Source organism: Takifugu flavidus, chromosome 2 (genome assembly GCF_003711565.1).
Source record: "Takifugu flavidus isolate HTHZ2018 chromosome 2, ASM371156v2, whole genome shotgun sequence".
Lineage (NCBI taxonomy): Eukaryota > Metazoa > Chordata > Actinopteri > Tetraodontiformes > Tetraodontidae > Takifugu > Takifugu flavidus.
Genome location: NC_079521.1, coordinates 4990522 through 5012491, shown reverse-complemented (window position 1 = coordinate 5012491; position 21970 = coordinate 4990522). Strand labels below are relative to the sequence as shown.

At 39.5% G+C, this 21970-nt stretch overlaps 2 protein-coding genes across 9 annotated transcripts; one reads left to right on the top strand and one right to left on the bottom strand.

Moving 5' to 3' along the window:
- Positions 1-249: 249 nt before the first annotated feature.
- Positions 250-9358, top strand: LOC130516315 (saccharopine dehydrogenase-like oxidoreductase). The gene is made up of 12 exons (XM_057017344.1): positions 250-796; positions 1566-1678; positions 1926-2006; positions 2334-2463; positions 2593-2642; positions 2810-2940; positions 3190-3307; positions 3386-3505; positions 7130-7186; positions 7285-7396; positions 8727-8808; positions 8900-9358. Exons 1-12 carry the CDS (start codon positions 598-600, stop codon positions 8988-8990), a joined length of 1284 nt encoding a protein of 427 aa, XP_056873324.1. The 5' UTR covers positions 250-597; the 3' UTR covers positions 8991-9358.
- Positions 9359-9662: 304 nt separating this feature from the next.
- Positions 9663-16944, bottom strand: gcfc2 (GC-rich sequence DNA-binding factor 2). Of its 8 annotated transcripts, XM_057017220.1 has the most exons (19): positions 16469-16944; positions 16080-16181; positions 15708-15902; positions 15391-15636; positions 15220-15320; positions 14957-15120; positions 13639-13822; positions 13330-13453; positions 13180-13231; positions 12977-13074; positions 12667-12866; positions 12444-12588; positions 12203-12324; positions 11887-11963; positions 11636-11702; positions 11299-11445; positions 11069-11205; positions 10577-10741; positions 9663-10411 (listed from the first exon to the last, which is right to left on the bottom strand). In XM_057017220.1, exons 1-18 carry the CDS (start codon positions 16788-16790, stop codon positions 10609-10611), a joined length of 2616 nt encoding a protein of 871 aa, XP_056873200.1. In that variant the 5' UTR covers positions 16791-16944; the 3' UTR covers positions 9663-10411; positions 10577-10608. The 8 variants fall into 8 exon arrangements, with proteins under 8 accessions (XP_056873200.1, XP_056873191.1, XP_056873218.1 ...); XM_057017211.1 differs by lacking the exon at positions 9663-10411 and having other exon boundaries at positions 10419-10741; XM_057017238.1 differs by lacking the exon at positions 9663-10411 and having other exon boundaries at positions 10419-10741; positions 15723-15902.
- Positions 16945-21970: the final 5026 nt, after the last annotated feature.

The window sequence follows — 21970 nt, the reverse complement described above, 5'->3', positions numbered from 1 at the left end:
ACCAATCAGATCATTAGCATACTATTTTCTGCGACGTCAATATTAAGTACCAAAACAAATAACAGATATTGATTACATCGTAATTTATATATATATATAAAATTTATTTATTTATTTATTTATTTTTCTTGGGGGGGGGTTCCCTGATCAAAACAAGAATTTTGTGTGGAAAAACATTGGCTGAACTCTTATCACGAGTCCTTTTATATTGCTTTTGGTTATTTGTTGTTCCGTACCTTGATTATTTCCAGTTTTGTAACTGCACTTTATCCTCAAAATCTTTGGACTTTTCATGTATATTATTTCGATTGAAAAATAACTCACATGTACAAAGGATACACAGATTCTGCTAGCTAAGAAGTGTCATATTTGATATTGATGGCAGTATTTCTTTTATCGAACATATAAACTGTTAGAAGTGGAAAAACAATGCAGGTAATTATCAAAGTATCCAAAAACAACGTCACTGTCAGAGTGTTAGCCTATTAGCGAATTGTTGCTACGGAAATAGAGTGAAGCGCAGTCAGAACCACCCCTTGATCGGTTCGACTTCATAAAGAGAATATACAGTGGCAGCAGAGGTCAACAGTCGAGAAGATGGCTCGTTTTGAAGCGACTTCCAGCCGTCCGTATCACCTGGTTATCTTTGGAGCGTCTGGGTTTACCGGACAGTTTGTGGTAGAAGAGGTGGCCCGGACTGTGTCCGAAGGACCGCAAGGAACCCTAAAGTGGGCCGTGGCTGGCAGGAGCAAGCAGAAGCTCGAAAAAGTAGTGGAACAGGCTGCTTGTGTGCTCGGTATGTATATAAGTAATTCAGCAATCTCAGCTCAAGTGTTTTGAACATTACAAGACATTTAATTCGATATATAATATTTATTTATTTATTTATATTTATTTTTAATTGCTCTCTCTCCAGTTCAGGATATCTTATCTGTGTTACTATGACCCTAAAACTGCGACTGAACTTCGGAGAAAAATCGAGGTTGCAAATAATTTATTGCATGCGTTCAACTAATGCAAATTTCAATTCAGTATAAAAGCTTGTAGCAAGATGAGGGGAAATAATTTTAATAGTCTTTGCAACTGCGAAATTGTTCATTAAATATGGGCGAAAAGTGGCAGAAATGTTTTAGAGTTTTAAATTACAAAATCGCCTGATGAACTATATCCACCAAATACATTCTATAATATTAAATCAATTCCATATTAATTTATTTTCAACTATGATAAATACAAATCGCCTGCACCCTGTAAATAGGGACTAAAGTAGCAACTACTTAGGGTGATTTCTTGTTTCTCTATTTAGTGATGTGTGTGCACAAGTATGGGAAATTCTGCCACTTGATGGAAATCAGGGAGCTATTCTCTGGTATGATAGTGATGTGAATTTTAGTAGGGTTTTAGGCTTTGGCAGTAATGAAACAACTGAGGGAACATAACAAAACTCTGTTCAGTTCCCCTGTTGTGCCAATGCTCACAACCTGATAGCTGTCTTACAGTAATGATTATTTGTGTATGTGTTTTCACTTGCTCGCCCATGCGTGCCTGTCTGTATTCACATGCAGGTAAGCCTGAGCTCAGCTCAGAGGTGGATATCATCGTGGCAGATGTTGCAGAGCCAGACTCATTGGCATCCCTGTGCAAACAAGCTGTGATAATTCTTAATTGTGTTGGGCCTGTAAGTATCACACCACAACATATGTCCATGTACCCCGTGTCTAACGCACATACAAACAGAGGAGCCTTCAGTTATGCAAAGGGAGCTAGTGACTCATAGCGTACAATAAATATAATTGTGTTTACTGCCATGTCACGATGGAATTGGTTTTCAGTGTTGGTTTGCTTCCCATTGTCAATTATGTTTGTGTTTTCCACAGTAAAACATACAATTTAACCTGAAATTAAAGTGTGGTTTGTGTATACAGTACAGGTTCTTTGGTGAACCTGTGGTAAAGGCCTGTGTGGAAAATGGAACCCATCATGTTGACATCAGTGGAGAGCCTCAGGTATATTCGCCAACGATGCATCTTCATTCATGTACATTTGCTGTAAAGAGATCCTACCAACATTATTCATTTAGAATGTGAAGTTGTAGTTACTTATTTAATTTTTTCTAACTTGAATCCAAAAAAATTCTTATTTAAAGATAGTTATTTTGATGTCTAGCTGATTTCAGCAGGCATTCCACTGATTTATGTGTTTTGCTGCATTACAAAACAAGATTTATAGTTGTTATTGAGTTTATTTTTATGTAAGGTTGCATTTAAAGTGTTGCATGGCCTTTATGATGCTTTGAATTATGATCTTTTGCATAAAAAGTATGTTGTTTGCAGTTTCTTGAGGGTATGCAGTTGAATTACAACAGCCAGGCAGCTGAAAACGGGGTGTACATCATAGGAAGTTGTGGGTTTGACTCTATCCCAGCAGACATGGGTGTCCTTTACACCAGGGATCAGTTTAAAGGTATGAACATGTGTGCACTCAGGCACTGATAATGGAACACAAACAGAGCCATTCAGTCAGTCAGATGCGGCATATTCAGTGTACATAGCCTGTAAAAAATTGTGTTGCTTCTTATCTGTTCATCTGCAGGTATATTGACTACAGTCGAGAGCTTCCTGACCATCAAATCAGGACCCAATGTAAGTAGCTTTATTCAAGGTAATGGAACAAACAGATCATCCAGTTTTGTTCTTTAATCTTCCAAATTTATGTTCCCCTACATTTATTCATGAAACGGAGGAAATTTATCATTTATTCATTCTGTGAAAGTTCTTTGGATTATATCTCTTTCTGTCTGCACTTATAGGGTGGATGTGTCCATGATGGTACATGGCAGTCGGCCGTCTATGGTTTTGCTGACAGTCAGAGTCTCCAGAGTCTCAGGAGGAAGTTTAATCATAATCCTCTTCCTATATTTGGTACAAAGCTCAAACGCAGGTATTGGAAGTTATATTCCAGTATTTTTTAGATATTTTAAAGATATGTTAAAATTTTAAACTGCAAAAAATGTATAAAAATGGTAAATAATAAAAAATAGCATCACATCTCAAGTTTAAAATGGCATGCTATTGTTTTTATATACAGATTAATTGGATGAAGCAGTATCTTCAGTTGGAATTTTGTAATGTATTTAGTGGAGTTGGCATTTAGTGTGTGTGTGTGTGCGGGGGGGGGTCTTGCTTTTAGGGGTGCATTGTTCTTTAGTAATGAGATCCGGGAGTATACGGTGCCCTTTATTGGCTCTGACCCATCTGTTGTAAAAAGAACTCAGCGCTACCTGATGGAGGAGTATCAGGCCACACCAGTCAGTATTCTATTCTATTCTATTCTATTCTATTCTATTCTATTCTATTCTGTATGCTAAACAAACTGTTAAATTTAGGTTCAGTATGGAGCTTACGCAGGAATCGGAGGCATTGGGAGCATCATTAAGCTGATGTTTGCAGGCATGATGTTCTGGCTTTTGGTCAAGTTCCATTTTGGACGTAACCTGCTCATTAAGGTAAACCCAAATATGCCTGAGAACAATGTAAACTACAAATAGCACTTGGGGGGGAAAATAACTCTACCATGCAGATCATTTCCCCACATATTGTAACTTAAACCTGTAGCATAGTGTATATATAATAGGCTGGATCTAACGCAGTTCAATACAAAGCAATCTGCTCTTTTTAAGCATTTAGAAACTTGCACCAATAGCAGCCATCTGTGGAGATATGGGTTGGGAGCCACCAAATATTGAACACAGATGTGATATGCCTTCCCATTATGGAACAGATTGGTAAATATGTCAGAATATATGCTGACTAGAAAGATTTTCAATTGGGAAACATGAAAGTATTTAATTGGGCTAATGATCTTTCACTTCCTATATGAGATTTGTATTTTAGTAGATTACATTGTAATGGTCTGCTCTCAAAACCCAAAAATCCCACTGTCCAGCTGGATTCTAGTACTTTGCCTGTTGCCACTGAGACAGACAGATTTAGTGGTGAGTGTAGTGTCCTCAGGTAGAAATGGTCAGTCTTCTACAGATGTTCAGGAGTTTATTCATTTCCTTCTTCCACCGGTAAGAGCTGTGCAGTAAACAGACATTCATTTAACGCACACTCTTTAAATAAACATAACATTTAGAATCAAATCAAATCAATCTTTATTTATATAGCATCTTTTACAATCAAAATTGTTTCAAGGCGCTTTCCAGAATCCCAGGGCCTAACCCCAGACAAGCAACAGTGGCAGGGGAAAAACTCCCCTTTAACAGGAAGAAACCTTGAGCAGGACCAGGCTTGTGTAGGGAGACCCTCCTGCTGATGGCCGGCTGGGTAAAGAGAGAGGAGAGGGGGAGGGAGAGGAGAGGGAGAGGAGAGGAGACCAGAGGAGAGGAGACCAGAGGAGACCAGACCATGACCCAGTGGGGTGACAGAGGCTTGTCAGGTGATCATGTTTCCGGATCCCGGCAGCCTTGGCCTATAACAGCACAGCTAAGATGTTAACCTAATGATTAGACGATGATAATTTGTCTGTCTATAATAGTAACTGGAACTACAGAATTAGTAACAATAAGCTTTTTCAAAGAGGTAGGTTTTAAGTCTGATCTTAAAAGTAGCGATGGAGTCAGCCTCCCGTACCTGGACAGGGAGCTGGTTCCATAGCAGGGGGGGCTGGTAGCTAAATGCTCAGCCCCCAATTCTACTCCTAGAAACTCTGGGAACCACAAGTAGACCAGCATTCTGAGAACGGAGCGGTCTATTGGGCTGGTAAGGTATCACTAGCTCCTCCAGTTAGGATGGAGCTAGGCCTCTGAGGACCTTGTAGGTCAAAAGAAGGGTTTTAAAAATTATTCTAAATTCAGCGGGCAGCCAATGAAGAGACGCTATTACAGGAGTTATGTGATCTCTTTTGTCAATACCTGTCAGAACTCTGGCTCCAGCATTTTGGATCAGCTGGGGGCTTCTTAAAGAGTTGTTTAGACACCCTGATAATAAAGAATTACAATAGTCCAGCCTAGAAGTAACAAAAGCATGAATTAACTTTTCAGCATCATGCTGCGTCAGTAGTTTCCTAATCTTTGTGATGTTCCGCAGCTGAAAAAAGTCACTTCTAGAGACTAATGTGTGAGTTGAAGGAGAGATTTTGATCAAAAGTTACTCCTTGATTCCTCACAGAGAGACTAGATGTTAATGAGATACCATCTAGAGTGATCATGTGATCTAATATATCCCTGAGAGGTTCAGGACCAAACACCATGACCTCAGTTTTTCCTGAGTTAAGGAGGAGGAAATTTGTCTTTAAGACAGGCCTGAAGCTTCACTAACTTCTGTGTCTCCTCTGGTTTCATGGATAAATAAAGCTGAGTGTCATCAGCATAACAATGAAAATTTATCCCATGCTGCCGAATAATGTTCCCTAAGGGAAGCATGTACAAGGTGAAGAGGATTGGTCCAAGTACAGAACCTTGAGGAACTCCATGGCTAACCCTGCTGTATGAGGAGGGAACACCATGGACATGAGCAAACTGGTATCTATCAGATAAATATGATCTAAACCAGTCTAGTGCTGTCCCTTTAATCCCAATCACATGTTCCAGTCTATGTAACAGGATGCTGTGATCAACTGTATCAAAAGCAGCACTGAGATCCAGCAGAACCAGCATAGAGACCAGTCCATGATCTGAAGCTATGAGAAGATCATTAGTAACTTTAAGAAGTGCTGTTTCTGTGCTGTGATGAGCTCTAAAGCCTAACTGAGACATCTCAAACAGGCTGTTCCTCTGCAGGTGCTCCAGTAACTGAGTCACCACCACCTTCTCAAGAACTTTAGGGTTAGCAACGGCTTAATCACTGCCACCTTGTAGGACCGGGGTACATAACCTGTCACTAAAGAACCATTGATCTGGTCCAAGATAGAACTGCCTATCAATGGTAAAACATCCTTCAACAGGTGTGTTGGGATGGGATCTAAAAGACACGTGGTGGTCTTGGATTTCTGAATTAGCGATGACGCCTCAGAAAAATATATAGGGCTGAAGGAGTTTAAGGGCTTGTTGGAGAACCTGTATGTTCCCACGGTCAGCACATCTGGTGATGGTCCAGTTGTTGGGATGGCCTGGTTAGCTTTTTCTCTGATGGCTAGAACTTTAGAATGAAATATTTGGTGACAAATTACATTTTGCATTTCCAACTGAGGCACTATAAACAGAGAAAAATATGTAACCTAGGATTCTCCATGTCTCCTTGCACCTTACATACACATTGACTTGGCTACGACAGCAATTTAAAAAAGGCAGGAAACCGCGATCAAGGATATCATTCGCAAATTCAAAATAAAAGTCACATTTTCAAAATAAATTTTCTATCATCTTTAAATTAAAGAAAAGGGATGAAAATATAAATATTTGTAAAAACAAAATAAACAAGTAAGAAAATAAGGACAATGGGTCCTTTACAGTGAGACTCTGCTTGCTCTGATTTAGATCAGATTGAAAATGAGATTTGATTTGTCTTCTTCTGTCCTCTGTAAGGAATTTAGATGCGCACTATTTGAGAAAATGAGCTTGCTATGTGATTATTTTACTTGGAAGACTAGATAAAATTTGAATTCTGTTTCATGAAATGAGCATTCAATGCAACTAAACTAAGTTTCTAAAGCTTAGAAAAAAAACACATGAAGCTGAGTTTTTAGTTGGTAATTCAAGATTTGAAAACAGACTCACCGGCTGTTACATACCATATTTTCGCGACCATAAGGCGCACCGGATTATAGGGCGCGGGCATGGTAAAACATACTGGTACACTATCTTAAAACATGCATGCTAGCGTGTATTTAGCAATGTACTCACGTTATTTTTTGGTCAATCGTCATCCACAAATCCATCAAAGTCCTCATCTTCTGTATCCAAAATGAATCCAAAATGGCTTTTGCGAAAGCCGAAAAGAATTTCCAGATTTTGGAACTCTGTGCACACATAAGGTGCCCGATCCATTTTGGAGAAAATCTAAGACTTTTAAGTGCGCCTTATAGTCACAAAAATACGATGAGCTCCCTGGTGGAGGTAATACCATGCTCACAGCTACAGTAATGTACACATCCCGTGTGCTAAGATTGCTTCTCTCTGTGTTCTCAGTTTCCAGAGTTCTTCTCATTTGGACTGTTCTCCAAAGCAGGACCAAGTAGAAAGCAGGTAGAGTTCTTAAAGCATGATTAATGTCTTTACTCTAAATTTAAAAAAGTGCTGTTTTCTAATATAATACCTGTTCTGTATGTGTTTGTGTGTTTAAGTTGGAGGATTCCTCTTTTCAGTTTGTTTTTTACGGGGAGGGTTACACAGATGGACAGGACCCCTCTCAGGGACAACCAAACAGCAAGATCCGCACTGTGGTTCAGGGACCAGGTAAAGAGAAATAAACATTCATCCGAAGGAATAAAGAATACTCTACAAAAAGAGGTGTCTTAAAGAGGTGTTTGGACACCCTGATAATAAAGAATTACAATAGTCCAGCCTGGAAGTAACAAATGCATTGACTAACTTTTCAGCATCATGTCGCGTTAGTAGCTTCCTGATCTTTGCGATGTTTCTCAGGTGAAAAAAGGCACTTCTAGAGACTATTTTAATGTGTGAGTTGAAGGAGAGATTTTGATCAAAAATTACTCCTAGATTCCTCACAGAGGGACTAGATGTTAATGAGATACCATCTAGTGATCATGTGATCTAATCTATCCCTGAGAGGTTCAGGACCAAACACCATGACCTCAGTTTTTCCTGCGCTAAGGAGGAGGAAATTTGAAGACATCCAGGACTTTATGTCTTTAAGACAGGTCTGGAGCTTCACTAACTTCTCTGTCTCCTCGGGTTTCATGGATAAATAGAGCTGAGTGTAGTCAGCATAACAATGAAAATTTATCCCATGCTGCTGAATAATGTTTCCTAAGGGAAGCATGTGCAAGGTGAAAAGGATTGGTCCAAGTAAAGAACTCTGCGGAACTCCATGGCTAACCCTACTGTATGAAGAGGGAACGCAATGGACATGAGCAAACTGGTATCTATCAGATAAATACGATCTAAACCAGTCTAGTGCTGTCCCTTTAATCCCAATCATATGTTCCAATCTATGTAACAGTATTCTGTGATCAACTGTATCAAAAGCAGCACTAAGGTCTAGCAGAACCAGCATAGAAACCAGTCCATGATCTGAAGCTATAAGATCATTAGTAACTTTAATAAATGCTGTTTCTGTACTGTGATGAGCTCTAAAGCCTGACTGAAACACCTCAAACAGGCTGTTTCTCTGCAGGTGCTCCAGTAACTGAGTCACCACAACCTTCTCTAGAATTTCAGAGATAAAAGGAAGGTTGGATATTGGCCTATAATTTGCTAGTACGTCCGGATCCAGTGATGGTTTTTTAAGCAACGGCTTAATCACAGTAATAAGCAGACTAATTTAATAACAGCCTTTTCAAAATCGTTGGCAATCAACTGGTTTGATTCATAACCAAAGATGCTTTTATCAGGTCTGTTTAGGACGAGAGATAAAATAAATATAGATTTATAATCAATGTGGAAGAGTGACAATGCAATTTAGTACTTTTTAGTCAATTCAAATCAAGGTTTATTTATATGGCACTTTTCATACAAACCTGTACTACAAACTGCCTTTAAGTTTGGTCTTTGGCCATTATATTATGTTTCCCATGGTTGTTTAAATTTGTACGTTATTACTCAGAATGTGGATATGTGGCCACGCCCATCACCATGGTACAGGCCGCTCTGACCCTCCTCAGTGAGCCCTCAGCTTTACCCAACAAGTGAGATGTCTCATCTCTGATCATTCTGTTTGATTCATGACTGATTCAACTTGTTTTGAAGCTGACCATCGACTCTGCCCTTTACTTCCAGGGGAGGAGTTTATACCCCAGGAGCTGCTTTTGCAAAAACCACACTCATTGACCGCCTCAAAAAACATGGCATCCAGTTCTCAGTCATATAAATCTTCCTTGCTCAATTTGTCAACCCCCAATTTCCTCAGCGCTTATCAGTTTTTGTAAGAAACATTTGACTTTTCCCAAATTTTGATTTGCCTAGTTAGCCAGCCTCACTCAGCTTTTAATTTACTAATCAACAATTTGCAAAATAAATATGAGACATTTGTAGCAGTATTTCTATCTGATTAAAGCAACAGAAGAGTATTGTTAGAGAACATTAACGTGACTTTGTGCATATATTGGCTGCCTCAGAATAATTGGCAAGTATATGGCAAATGTGTTGGCTGGAGTATCTGTGCATAAGATGAGCTGTGGAATTTGTTTTTGGTGTTCATTTCTTTGTAGAGCCTCATAAATAAATGTATCACGTACATCTGTCATGTCTCTTAATAGATCAACAACTTCCATCCAGGCTTCTCAATGACAACCAATCAAATCGTGAGCTACAGCAGGACCAATGGTTGAAAGTACGAAATCCCTACAGCCCACATCACTGCTAGAATGTGAATAATATATCAACTGATGGAAAAAAGAGCTAGATTTGGAAAATGAAAATATATACGCAATATGAAATCATGGTCAGCTTTTTAACAAGCCTTGAAGGATGGTGCCTTTTTGTATCAACAAACTAGCTAACGCTGGCATTGCAGTCGGTGCATATCAAGCAGCCAAACAAGTTTCTTCACTTGCATATTTATTTTCAAAATTCACTTAGCTGCCTGGAGACTTGTGCCATGCAGGGTGGTTGGATGGCTAATGATGATTTCGTAATTGGAGCAAACGTCGCGAGCTTGTAATTCAAACGATTGGTTGTCGTTGAGGATGGTGCTTGGGCTGACTCCCGGGCTGAGACTCCCAGGCTAAGAAGCCGGAATTTGCCGGCTGGAGGTAGTTTTACCCTGGAACACACCGGTGTATTCAGGTAATTTAGCAGGACTCCTTTCATATTGCAGGTGACCCGTTTCAACTGGATCAGGGTATTCGATCTGAGACTAAAATGCTGCGACAAGCTTTTAACAGTGCTGAAACGACCCAGGACAATGCGCCATTTTCGTGCAGTGAAAGGGGCTTAAGTGTGGAATTTGCTTCTGGATATAAGTTCCAAAGCAGGCATCTGAACCAAAACCTTCCACAAAGTGTCAAAAACGCCCATCAGAAAGTTCCAACTGAAGTTAACATATCCAAAGTTGTAAAGTCCAAAAGGAGAGATCAGGAAAGTTAAGGCCAGAGAGCACTTGTTCCTCCATCATAGATTTCAGAAATGCTCAAGTTGCCCATGGAACAACTGATTTTTCACCTCTGTACATCTTTTTATGCTGCTTCTTTACTATTGCAATCTTTTTGCAATGGTTTTGTTCCACTTTGCAGCCGAAGAGCAGAGAAAGTGTTGGTTATTTTCTTCTATGTATCCTGATGAAATAAAGACCTGCATATAAGCAAAATTCAAAAATTTATTAATAAAAATACTTTAAGAGTACAGTAAACCTCTTGTGTACAAAACATGATTTTAACTTTGCTGCTCAAAAAGTCACATTTATAATAATTTGTTAATATACTGGGGTGCTGGTCCGAGAAATGGTCTGCACCTCACCACTCATTTTCCATTAAATATTCCACTTTTGTTCACACTGTCTCCTGATTGAGTAGCTGGTGAGAGTAGATCACATCTTCACATTGGTATTTCTGTGCAATAGCCATGATGGAGTCATTGCATCGAATTGTGCTTAAAATCTGTAGCAGTTCAACCACAGCGGACCTAAAGAAGACAGTGAAGGACATTTGTCTGCATTAGTCATTGTAAACTTTACAAAGTGACTTCCGAGCAAATTCTTACTGTGTCAATGTTCTTTGGCCTGTTATTGAAAAAAAATGACTACATTTTGCATTAGATTATTTGCATTAATTATATGATTTGGCTGGTTGAACTCTTGGAATTCAGTAATTTGCTTGGAATTCTTGCCTGTAATGCACTGTTTGGTTACTGTCACATGTCCCCTCAAAATGGACTTCATTGACTTTCCTACAAGTTTGTAACATTTGCTCAATTCTAATCTTTACGTCGAAAACAAAAATGACTTATTACCTTGTATTAGGGTCTTCTAGAGAATGTTGTTTGAAAATAGTGTGAATTTTCTGAACAAGATGGTTTCTGAAATTCTGAAGCTGAGGCAAACATTCGGTCTCTCCTTTGAGCCATGAAAGCGGCAGACTGTCTACTACCTAGAAAATAGGTAAACATCAGATAAAGGAAAGTGACCCAAAAAAAACAACAAGGAAACATTTCCTCTGGTTTTTAAAAATAAGGGTACACACCTTTCTGCAAGCCTGGACAGCATTGCCATGCAGGGTCTGGCTGCACAGAGTAATCATAAGGTATCGGTTCAGCAGTTTGTCCAACATAAGTTCCTTTAAAGCTGACTCAGGCAGCAGCAAATCCCATTTTCCTATATTAACAAACAGCTAATATAAACACATAACAACTCAGATTAACACGGGACAAACTCACAATATAGTGATAGTGATATAGTGAAGTGAGCATTGTGGAGAAATAACACAGAAATAATCAAGAGATTAAGCAAAAAGTCTGAGAAATCTTCAAATCTGGAAATACCAAAAATATATTTGATGGGAATTTTAAAGATAACTGTACTTTTATAGCTTTCCAGAACTGCTGATCCCTGAAATGACACTGAGGCGAGGAAGGGTCATCAAGAACCCTAAAAGAAAAATGTGTATTAAATTAATTTGATGATTTAATGTTTTATAGTTTCATAGATTTATGATATATTTAACGAAGGCTACATAGATGAGTATTATACCATAATGGTATAACTATTATACTATTCTTCACTGATTTTTTTTGAAGTTTTCATCAATATTAACAAGCAAAAAGAAACAGACTTTTTGGGGTAAAGAGGAATGAAGACATCTTCGTCCACAGTGCTCCTCAGCCGGGAGATTACAGCCTCTACGAATGCCTGTATGGGACATAAATACACATAAATACACATATAAACCAACATATGACAATGTGATTAGAAATTTTAAGTCTTCATTAAATAGCATGTGCATCAGCCTGTAGCAAACAGTTATCTGATAATGGTGTATTTATCCTATTTTTTCATGCCATTTCTCCTTTCTGAATGTTACAAATAATAAATCGGGCTCTGAGCTGCATTGCACGAAAAGGGTGGGAAAGGCACGGTGTTGACTTCACTTTGACTGGTTTGCTCTGTTTCCTGTCAAAGATGGAGAAGTCTTCTTTCAGTTTGTGACAGAGCCCAAACAAACAGACTGACTGATGGCTAGATTCAGGATCCCATGCCAGCTCCACATAAGCTAAAAAAAAAAAAAAGGGTTAGGAATTACCATTTGAAGGGACATAATAGCTGACAGTAAGACAGTAAGTGTAAACATTCAGAAATCTATAATGACAGTTAGTCACAGATGGTTATTACCTGTTATTTTGGGTAGGACAGTCTTTTCTACAACATCAGACAGAGTCTGTCTGTCTGAGTGCTCCAACTCTTCATGGCCATAACCATGGCAAAAGGTCTCTACTGCTGTGAACCAAGGCAGCTTTTCAAAAGCCTCACTGTCATCCTAAAACGCATAAAATGACATCAGCCACATGATTCCCTAGGGTGCACGGAACCAGGTGGAGTTTCTTCCCATGTATACCTTTAGGGGGTTCCACACAAGCAGCTGATGTCTAATGATAGGGCTCAACAACTTTGGCAGACAAAAAGAAATGTATGCACTGTGGTACGAGTCAGTGTAAGAACCCCTCCACTCTTCAAAGTGGGACAGAATCTTCTTCACATCATAGAACTCATCCTGGACACTAGAGAACACTGCCTGGGACCTAAGCAGGATATCATCTTGAGGGCGAGGAGTGGACATAGATTATGAAGTATGCCATAGCATCAAAAGATTAAATTGCAGACAATGATGCCTTTTATTAAAGCAGTTAACAGGTAAAATTCCTCACCTTTCATCTTTTGTAGCTGCTCATCCTCTTCTTCTGAAACCTCTGTGTCCTCAAGTACTCGAACAACTTTATTACATTCAACCCCAGTTTCTATCTCCCTGAAACATGTCAAATGACCACAAAATGTGTGCGTCCATACAGTGTCGGGCCCATTTTGTGATTACTGAAAGTTGGTTTTAAAGATGAAGCTTTTTAATACTCACCATTGGGTTTCTGTTCCATTGTTTCTATTCCCACTCTGTTCATCTGTACTGACTAAAGCATTGGGATTAATTATTACAGTAAATAAACAGCCTACACAATAGTTTAACCACAAAAACATACACAGATAAATGAATACAGGTGTTACTCACAGCTCAAGTGCTGCAGGCAGTCAGCCTGCTCCGTGACCTTATGCCGTCTTCGATTCAACAACGCCCCCCACTGTTCAGACAGCAGGACATGCAATTCCAATTCCAGGGCATTAATCTCAACAACCTTTAAACATTCAAAAACATATTTCCGATTTATTTTGGCAGGACATAAATTGACTTATATAATTCAACCACGCAATAATTCACAGAATGTGTTATCATTGGTATTAAAGTATAAGCCATGTCTATAATCATAAACAGAATTCAGACTTTAGAATATACTTTCTGAACAGATTTGCGAATCCTGACCTTCTCCTGTAGACACTCAGTCAGGGTGTGGACAAAGAGCGCTAGGGACCTAAAAAAATGCAAACGTTTCTCAAAGGAAATTTCCACCAGAGTCTCTACAGAATTTTGGGCCCACTCAATATCAGCCTCCAATTTCCTCAATTCTGTTTGCCGTGTCCTGTGAACCTCTGTAAGGGAGTCTAGTCTACAGAAGAAAAAGGATATATTGGACCACTGTTTAATTTATGACTATGACCGTTTAATTTATGACCGTATTTTCACGACCATAAGGCGCACTGTATTAAAAGGCGCAGTCTCAGTTATGGGTGCTATTTCTGTATTTAAAACATACATAAGACGCACCGTATTATTAGGCGCATGCTGAAACATACAGTAAAAAATGACAACGGAAGTAAAACAGTGAGTTTCGACACATTTATTGAACAAAATATTTATTCTTCCGCCACAAAACCATCAAAGTTTTCATCTTCTGCATCTAAATGAAACAGCTGCACTATTTCAATGTCCAACATCCCGAATTCCTCTTCTTAATCATCTGAATCGGACTCACCAACTGGTTCTGGTTCAGCGTTGATTTTGTGAAAGCTCTTACAATACATGAAGACGGTATCATAGCCCATGCCTCTACAATCCACCCGCATATGGTGGCATAACTTGCCCACCGCTGCCTCATAGTCTTTGTGAAGGAGTGTTTGCCTTCCGTCATCCAGCGCTCTGTCCGTTTCCGTGGCAGCCGAGAACCACGGTGAACGGGTCTCGTGACCCGTTGTGCGTATCGCCACCGTGCTGGTCCCTTTTTCTCCACTTTGTGGGTCAAAGGGATGTCAAAAGTCAGAGGGATCTCATCCATGTTGGTGATGTGGCTGGGCGCGGTTATCTTGTCGTGGCAGTAGGTGCGGAAGATGGCCGCCCTCTCCTGGTAATCCGCGGACAGTCGCTGCGCAACAGTTGTCCTTGCGCGTATGGAGAGATGCCGCCTCCTCATAAAGCGAAAACACTAAGATTGCCATTTTCAGCCACATATTCGATGGCCTGCAGTTTAAAGTAAGCCTCATTCATACGCGTCTCGCTTGACCGGCGCCATTTTAGGGGATCCTTACGCGTAGGTGTGCCGCTAATCGAATGGCGGAGTGTTTACCGTAGTGCACCCACCAAAGGCAGCAGATGTTGGAACTCAGTCCACACACAAGGCGCACCATATTATAAGACGCACCGTCGATTTTTGAGAAAATCTCAGTGTTTTAGGTGCGCCTTATAGTCATGAAAATACGGTATATCTGTCTGTAACTGTTAGCGTAATAAAACTGAAGAGACATACCTTTCAACTATCTTCTTCTTTATCACAGATACAATAGGAGGAAAAGTCTTTGGAATTCTGACTTCTTTTGATCTCTTCTTTTGCCTTGACCTGCTGGTACTACCGCTGCTGGATGTACTCGATTCACTCACAGCTGAGCTCTGACAGGGGTGAGGAAAATTTGGCTGAATTTACAGTAAATGGAAGAAAAATATCAATGAGTGAATAAAAAAATAAAAAATCAGCCTTGAAAGAGTGTTAAGCCCATCTCAATCCAATCCTACCAGCACTCTCAGATGTCTCTTGACTCCTTTCCCAAGTTGTGTCTCTTCCCATAGTTGTTGCTCTCTCTCATCACTGCTTGACAAACTGTCATCACTCCCTTCTCATTTAAACACAAATATAAATAAACAATTCAAAAAACTTTCTCAACTTTCTATTTTTCACTGCCATACCAAGTTTTGCTAAGATCCTCTGCCTGATGTTCTTTAGTCTTGGGGCAAATGCAATCCTTCGCTCATGATCATCTTGCTCATCATCATCACCAATCCTGTCTTCATCACTCCCTCTGATGTAGTCATTAGAGATACTACCACCAGAATTGTGGCCTTCTCGACCCAGGGGAATGAAATCCATTTGTGCTCGCATGGCACAGTGTTGCCTCGGTGCTTCTTGGATATCTTGTGCACTTGAGACAATCACTTTAAAGATAAATTGACAAAATAAATGCAGATCACCACTAATCAATTTTACTTTAGTAATTTGTGCATACAACTGAAAAATGCACCAGAAGAGCGGCTAGAATCTGAACCTGAACTGAGTGAAGATACACCATCGCTTTCAGAGCCACCATCATCATCATTATCAGAACTCTTATCCTCATGATGACTATACAGCAGAGTATGAGCTGAAGACTGACTGTCACTGAAGCCTTTCCTGAGGAAGGTCGACTGAGAGACATTGCAATCTGTTGTAAGAGAGGAGTGGAAGAGAGCAAACAAAGACATCTGTCAGACAGTCAGATGCATGAATCTTAACTAACATGGATTTACATGCAATGCATATACAGTGTACACATACAGTAAAATTAAAATATGTATAATGGCAACACCACAGCTATCACGTAGACCCATGAACTGGTCACCTGTGCTGTAGCTAGTCCAGGAAGTTGAATTATCGTTTTTCCGAACTTGGAACAACACTTCTTTATCAGACGATTTTTTTACTTTAAATTCTGGTTCCTCCACTGAAACAGAACAAGAACATCAGAAATCAACTAAAAAAAGTCACCAACAAACTACGTTTACACACTGAACAGCGTTTATGTAGTCTGTGACTTGAAGCTGTTTGTGACAATACTGTTGATACAAAAACTAAATTTAACGAGTTTTGCATGGTGATTTTTTTTAAATAATAAACCAAATAAATAAGATTGTTTCTGAACTGTAATAAAGTACATATTCCATCTTTACTCTATGAAAACTTATTTTATGCACCCTTCAAGGTGGAACATACTGACGTTATAACCATTACCTTCTTTGTCACCAGAAAAACTAAGAACTATATTTGTTTTCGTCTCAGTTCCATCTTTGACTTTTTCCCTCCTTTCTCTTTCTTCTGCCCCGATAAAGGCCTCGCCGTCGTTTTCAGCACTATTGTGCAGCTTCGGAGGCTTCTCTTGCCTGTTAGCGCTACAGGAGATTCCCCGGCTCTGGGTCTTTAGTTGAGCCGGTTCGGATTTTTCCTCTTCATCTACATTATTTTCCTGCTTGTCCTCTTCTTCGCTAGATGTTTCTTTTCTCTGCCGAAAATTCCTTCGAGTCGTTTTATTGAACATAATTGTGGACTCTAGCATTTAGCAGCAAAATTAGCTTACGTCGTCTTCATCTTCTTCTGTTTATTGGCGGGTTGCACAACTCGTTCCTTATTCACTACTCACCACATAGGGGAGTTGGATAGAGTGAACTACGTTGCGCTTTGAATTGAAATTCTCTTTCGTACACTACGCCGGCGCACGTTAAATGACGTCATAGCGTCGCATAATAAATACGAATTTTATTTTATTTTTAACTGCAATATATTTATTATTTTATATTATATTTACTAGCAACCCCTCTCTCCACATAATGTCATATGCTTCTTTCACATCAAAGAAAACTGCACCTCCAATTTTTTTTATTGACTTGAGCTTTCCTTACCTCATCCTCTAAACACACAGCTGGATCTATTGTTTGACTTCTTTTCCTAAAACCATTTTGATATGGGGCAGTCATGTGTTTGTTTTCTATTAAATATATTAATCTGTCATTTATCATTCTTTCCATCAGTTTACAAATATGTGACGTCAATGAAGGGGGTCGATAGCTGCCTGGTTTACTTGCATCTTTAGCTGGCTTTTTTAAGAATATAATTACTGCTTCTTTCCAGCTCTTTGGCATTTTACATTCCTTCCACACTCTGTTATATAAACGTAGCAGCATAACAAGACCTCTTTCGCTCAAATATTTAATCATAGAATAACTGATTTCATCTTCCCCTGGTTAGTTTGCCCAATATAAGCTCATCTTGTTAGGAGTCCCGAGTGTTTTTCCTCTCCCCCTCCCTTTCTGTGTCTTGCCTGTTTCCCTTGTTTGTCTGTTTTCAGGCTGGGCCGAGCGGTTTCCTGCCTCTCCTCCGTGGGGCGAGCAAGGCACACCTGAAGACAATCTCCTGTCATTATCCACACCTGCCATTCGCTTTAAAAGCCTGTTCATCTCTCCACTCTTTGCTGATTTGTTGTTTAACCCCCTGTGGTACAGCCTGGCTCCTAAAATGCTGTTTGCAAGTTTGTTTCTTCGAACCTGTTACCTGTCTGGAACTAATCGTTCGTCTTTCCCGCACATCGTCTCTTGGATGCCTGCTCGCGCCGCCCAGCCTGCTCCAGTCTGACTGTGTTTGTCTCTCACCTGCACCCTTTGGCTCTGTTCAGAACTTGGACCTCAGTAAACTTGTTTTAGAACTTCACCCTATCGTGTGTGTCTGCATTTGGGGTCTCAATTCGTGTCCACAGATCGTAACACATCTATAGTAAAAGGGGCATTTTCATCCCCACCTAAATTCACTTCCCTCCTTAACACTTCTCTATACTCTGCTTTAATTATGTCTGTGCCTTTTCCTTCCTCTGACAAATTATTTGAACTATGTACTTTAACAAAGGAATCTGCTATCAGCTCTGCCTTTTCTTTGTCCGTCATTGCTGTGACACCATCCTCCACCAAAAAACAGGGTAGCTCCAGTCTCTATCTTTTTAATCATCCCCCATACCTCTATTTCTTATTGAATCACAGTATTGTCTCCAGTAAGTTCTTATTGTTCTTCACAGTGCTGCCTGAGCATTCTTGAATCAAATGTTACAAATTGTATGTGTCTAAATGTCTTATTTCTGTTTCCCACTGCCTCCCTGCACTTCTCATCCTGCCACGGCATTGCCTTCTTTCTCCCATGACCTTTGCTCTTTGGAATAGCTTTTGCGGCAGCTGCTTAGATTCTTTTTTTAGAATCGAGCATCTCTATGCTTAGTTCTTTGCTTAGTCTATCCCTTTCCTCCATAAATGTCTCCCAATTTGCTTTTTTAATGATCCATTTGCCTCCCATACTCTGAACTTTATGTTGCATCATACAGGATAATGATCACTCCCTATCATTCCTCTCTGCTGCACTGAAAATCTCATTAAGGTGCAATGCTGCTCAACACCAGTGTTAAGTCCTTTACGGACTCTTTTCTTGTATTCATATTAACTCTTATATATCTACCATCATTTAAATACACTATATTTTTCTCATCCATATAGTCTTCAATGACTTGGCCATTATGATTTGTCTGATCACTTCCCCATAGCGTACTGTGCCCATTAAAATCGCCACACTGTCCCTCTATCCCTTCAAGTCTCTTGAACGCTAGTCTTCTGCTCGGATTATAATTTACAATGACCAGTTCTTTTTTTTCAGCCTCAACTTTTACCACCACATACTTTTCCTCCCTACCTATACCAACGACTGTGTATGTAACTCCTTCCTTCACAAATGTGATGCACCCACCACCTGCCCCCTGTACTCTATCTAATTGCCTCATACCCATACAAAACAAAATTAGGTGATGATTTTAACCACTACTCTTGCACGCATACAATATCTGGTTTCTCACTTCTATTACCTCCAAAGTTCTTGAAATCCTGTCTATTTGCAACATTTGAACTTAGTCCAACATTTGAACTTAGTCTGTAGTCCATTGCAGGATAAGCATGATTAATATGATCACCCCACACACAGCTTCCTGACTTGACTGCACTCTGACTTCATCCTTTACTTCTTCCAATTTTATGCCTCGATAGGCTGCTGAGCGGACGTAGTGCAACTCGTGTTTCTGTGATGGATCATGTAGTGACACTGTGCTCTCACCACCCGATCTGCAGTAAGACAGGCCACCAGGATACCAAGATTTCTGTCCATATCAGACAGACACACTCACTTAATCCGAGAATTGCCTTCTGTGTCAAGGGAAACGTTTACATAAATATTTTGCAATATATTTTATGTAAAATAATTTTGGTGATATGTAAGTGAATCAATCTCTGAGCCATTCTCTACCTGTTCTCTTTCTCAAGAATCTTGGATTGAAGTTGAAGTTGCTATGTAGTATGTAGATTAGCAATATGATTCCCCCATCTTTTAACACTTTGACAACAATTTCAGAAAGAATTCTCTTGTTTCTAGACTGCAATACAGACTCAAAATCTATGAACTATGCTCTCAAAGTCAAATGTCTTAATGGCAAGTTTCACGTTCATAAATTACTCAGACTAAATCTAATATAAATTTATTTTGTATTGAGCTACAATATCTTAATGCCTCTGTCTAGCTAATAACAAATAAGCATTGTTGGATCGCAATACCTCACATGTGTCACTGCTAATCCACGTGTTCTTTGAATGAAGACTTCAAGAAGAAAAATGCCAATTTCAAAATGTATTTAGCAATAGAACCAATTCAAGATACAAATATTACAGAGCTCCAGGCCAGTTCATAACCCTACAATAACAGAGTCACTTGCCAGGGCATGAAGTCTGACAACCTAATTATCCCTTGACCCAATCTTAAATAAATTATTTATGCTAATTCAGTCCAATCGAGTCCTTCTTCTTGGATGACCTCGTCCTCTTCTTCCAGTCCCATTGGATACTGGTACAGTCCTTGTTCTCCGTTGTCTTCTCAGATGGATAGATCAAAGTTAACATTCTTCCTGCAGATAAGCTTCAACACCACCATGCTGTCCCGTTTTACGATGGGTGTTTAACACCTTCAGCCTGACTTCCTCCTGTGATTACAACTTTCTAAACAACAATCCTGTCAAGGAAGGGTCACTGATCTTTATTACACTTGCTAATGATTCTACCATTCCTAACTTCTAAAGTACTTCTTAGAGAAGACAGGAACATATGACAGAACACATGATAACAAGATAAACACAAATTCTCTTCAGCTTTTAAAATGTCTCAAATAATTAATAAAATTAGATGTATTCATTTACCTTAAATTGTGATATATAACAATTGATCAGGGAATACATTGTTTCTGCTTTTCCTCATACAGTTTATTCTTGGTATATGTTGTTTGCTGTTTCTTGTTTATACGCATTAAAATTGCAGATGTTTCCTTTCATTTTTCCCCCTGTATTATTTTATGTTAATATCTATGTAGTATGTAGATTAGCAATATGTTACTCAACATGTTTTTGGGATACACAGATCCAATGTTTTGTATATAAAATATGTTAATAAAGAAAAGCCAAAAAAGGTAACACTATATAAGTAACTTGCCATGCTGGAAATAGCCTAAGTCGCAAAACTCACACCGAGTTTAACACAACAATAATAGTTTGTGAATAACTACGGTGGGGCAAAAAAGTATTTAGTCAGTCACCAATTGTGCAAGTTCTCCCACTTAAAAAGATGAGAGAGGCCTGTAATTTTCATCATAGGTACACTTCAACTATGAGAGACAAAATGAGAAAAAAAATCCAGAAAATCACATTGTCAGATTTTTAAAGAATTTATTTGCAAATTATGGTGGAAAATAAGTATTTGGTCAATAACAAAAGTTCATCTCAATACTTTGTTATATACCCTTTGTTGGCAATGACAGAGGTCAAACGTTTTCTGTAAGTCTTCACGAGGCTTTCACACACTGTTGCTGGTATTTTGGCCCATTCCTCCATGCAGATCTCCTCTAGAGCAGTGATGCTGCTTGCTGATGGAAGGAGGTTTTCACTCAAAATCTCACGATACATGGCCCCATTCATTCTTTCCTTTACATGGATCAGTCGTCCTGGTCCCTTTGCAGAAAAACAGCCCCAAAGCATGATGTTTCCACTCCCATGCTTCACAGTAGGTATAGTGTTCTTTGGATGCAACTCAGCATTCTTTCTCCTCCAAACACGACAAGTTGAGTTTTTACCAAAAAGTTCTATTTTGGTTTCATCTGACCATATGACATTCTCCCAATCCTCTTCTGGATCATCTGAATGCTCTCTAGCAAACTTCAGACGGTCCTGGACATGTACTGGCTTAAGCATGGGGACACGTCTGGCACTGTAGGATTTGAGTCCCTGGCGGCGTAGTGTGTTACTGATGGTAGCCTTTGTTACTTTGGTCCCAGCTCTCTGCAGGTCATTCACTAGGTCCCCCCGTGTGGTTCTGGGATTTTTGCTCACCGTTCTTGTCATTTTGACCCCACGGGGTGAGATCTTGCGTGGAGCCCCAGATCGAGGGAGATTATCAGTGGTCTTGTATGTCTTCCATTTTCTAATAATTGCTCCCACAGTTGATTTCTTCACACCAAGCTGCTTACCTATTGCAGATTCAGTCTTCCCAGCCTGGTGCAGGTCTACAATTTTGTTTCTGGTGTCCTTTGACAGCTCTTTGGTCTTGGCCATAGTGTTAAACAAACAGGTTCAAACAGGTGCCATTAATACAGGTAACGAGTGGAGGACAGAGGAGC

Excerpts from the sequence above, each read along its gene's own strand:
- LOC130516315 (XM_057017344.1), top strand. The coding sequence starts at position 598 with ATGGCTCGTTTTGAAGCGACTTCCAGCCGTCCGTATCACCTGGTTATC. Across the intron at positions 1,679-1,925 it reads TTCTTAATTGTGTTGGGCCT|TACAGGTTCTTTGGTGAACC; the intron begins GTAAGTATCACA and ends TTGTGTATACAG. Across the intron at positions 2,941-3,189 it reads GGTACAAAGCTCAAACGCAG|GGGTGCATTGTTCTTTAGTA; the intron begins GTATTGGAAGTT and ends TCTTGCTTTTAG.
- gcfc2 (XM_057017220.1), bottom strand. The coding sequence starts at position 16,790 with ATGCTAGAGTCCACAATTATGTTCAATAAAACGACTCGAAGGAATTTT. Across the intron at positions 13,454-13,638 it reads CTGAGTGTCTACAGGAGAAG|GTTGTTGAGATTAATGCCCT; the intron begins GTCAGGATTCGC and ends GAATGTTTAAAG. Across the intron at positions 12,325-12,443 it reads TGTCCTACCCAAAATAACAG|CTTATGTGGAGCTGGCATGG; the intron begins GTAATAACCATC and ends TTTTTTTTTTAG.